The sequence below is a fragment of the Trichinella spiralis genome (genome assembly GCF_000181795.1).
Source record: "Trichinella spiralis strain ISS 195 chromosome Unknown Scfld4039, whole genome shotgun sequence".
Classification (NCBI taxonomy): domain Eukaryota; kingdom Metazoa; phylum Nematoda; class Enoplea; order Trichinellida; family Trichinellidae; genus Trichinella; species Trichinella spiralis.
The window spans coordinates 1-921 of record NW_003530978.1 but is presented as its reverse complement, the minus strand read 5'-3'; the positions used below and the strand labels follow the sequence as shown (position 1 = coordinate 921).

General features: G+C 38.1%; 1 protein-coding gene across 1 annotated transcript; it reads left to right on the top strand.

The window, feature by feature from the left end:
* Positions 1 to 35: 35 nt before the first annotated feature.
* On the top strand, positions 36 to 820 carry Tsp_15146 (sodium/potassium-transporting ATPase subunit alpha-1; the record flags this gene model as incomplete). The annotated part of the gene is made up of 4 exons (XM_003367571.1): positions 36 to 116; positions 179 to 280; positions 487 to 641; positions 716 to 820. Coding segments are annotated over 4 exons (443 nt in total), but the record flags the coding sequence as incomplete, so codon positions are not given.
* Between the last annotated feature and the right edge of the window lie 101 nt (positions 821 to 921).

Genomic DNA, 921 nt, shown 5'->3' with positions numbered 1-921 from the left:
AACTTCTCCGCAGCAGAAATTGATCATTGTCGAAGGTTGCCAACGGCAAGGAGCCATCGTTGCCGTCACCGGCGACGGTGTCAACGATTCGCCGGCTTTGAAAAAAGCTGACATTGGTACTTTTTTATGTTTATATTCTCAACCTCATCCTTATCTCTCTCTATCTATTTGGTTGAAGGCGTTGCAATGGGCATCTCTGGAAGTGATGTTAGCAAACAGGCAGCCGATATGATTCTTCTCGACGACAACTTCGCTTCAATTGTAACGGGCGTTGAAGAAGGTTAGTTAGCACACTGGGTGGTTGTTTTTTATTTTACAAAACAAATATTACAAAATTGCATGATGTTTGTTACCAACAATACTTTCGTTCTCCTGATATATGCTGTGAATGAAAAAATTGTTTTTCTGAGAAATAATAATAATAATTTTGCAATCTGAGAAAATGTTAAAATTATTCAAAATCCATTTTACTGTGTATTATTGTAGGACGTTTAATTTTTGACAACTTGAAAAAGTCGATCGCGTACACGTTGACCAGTAACATCCCCGAAATTAGTCCCTTTCTGCTGTTCATTTTGGCCGACATTCCACTGCCTCTCGGTACAGTGACTATCCTGTGCATCGACTTGGGCACGGATTTGGTAATTTCAATAATGTGTGATGCTTTTTCGGAGGGGAAAGTAATGTTTTTTTTTTTCTTTCACTTTTCCTACAGTGGCCAGCCATTTCGTTAGCTTACGAAGAAGCTGAAAGTGATATAATGAAACGAAAACCACGTGACCCAAAACGTGATAAATTGGTCAATGAAAGGTTGGTGTAATTTTTTGTTTAATCTTTTCCCACTATTCTTTATACATATATATATATATATCTTTGATGATGCGCTCTGACTCATTTCCCTTGCCTACGGTATGATTGGCA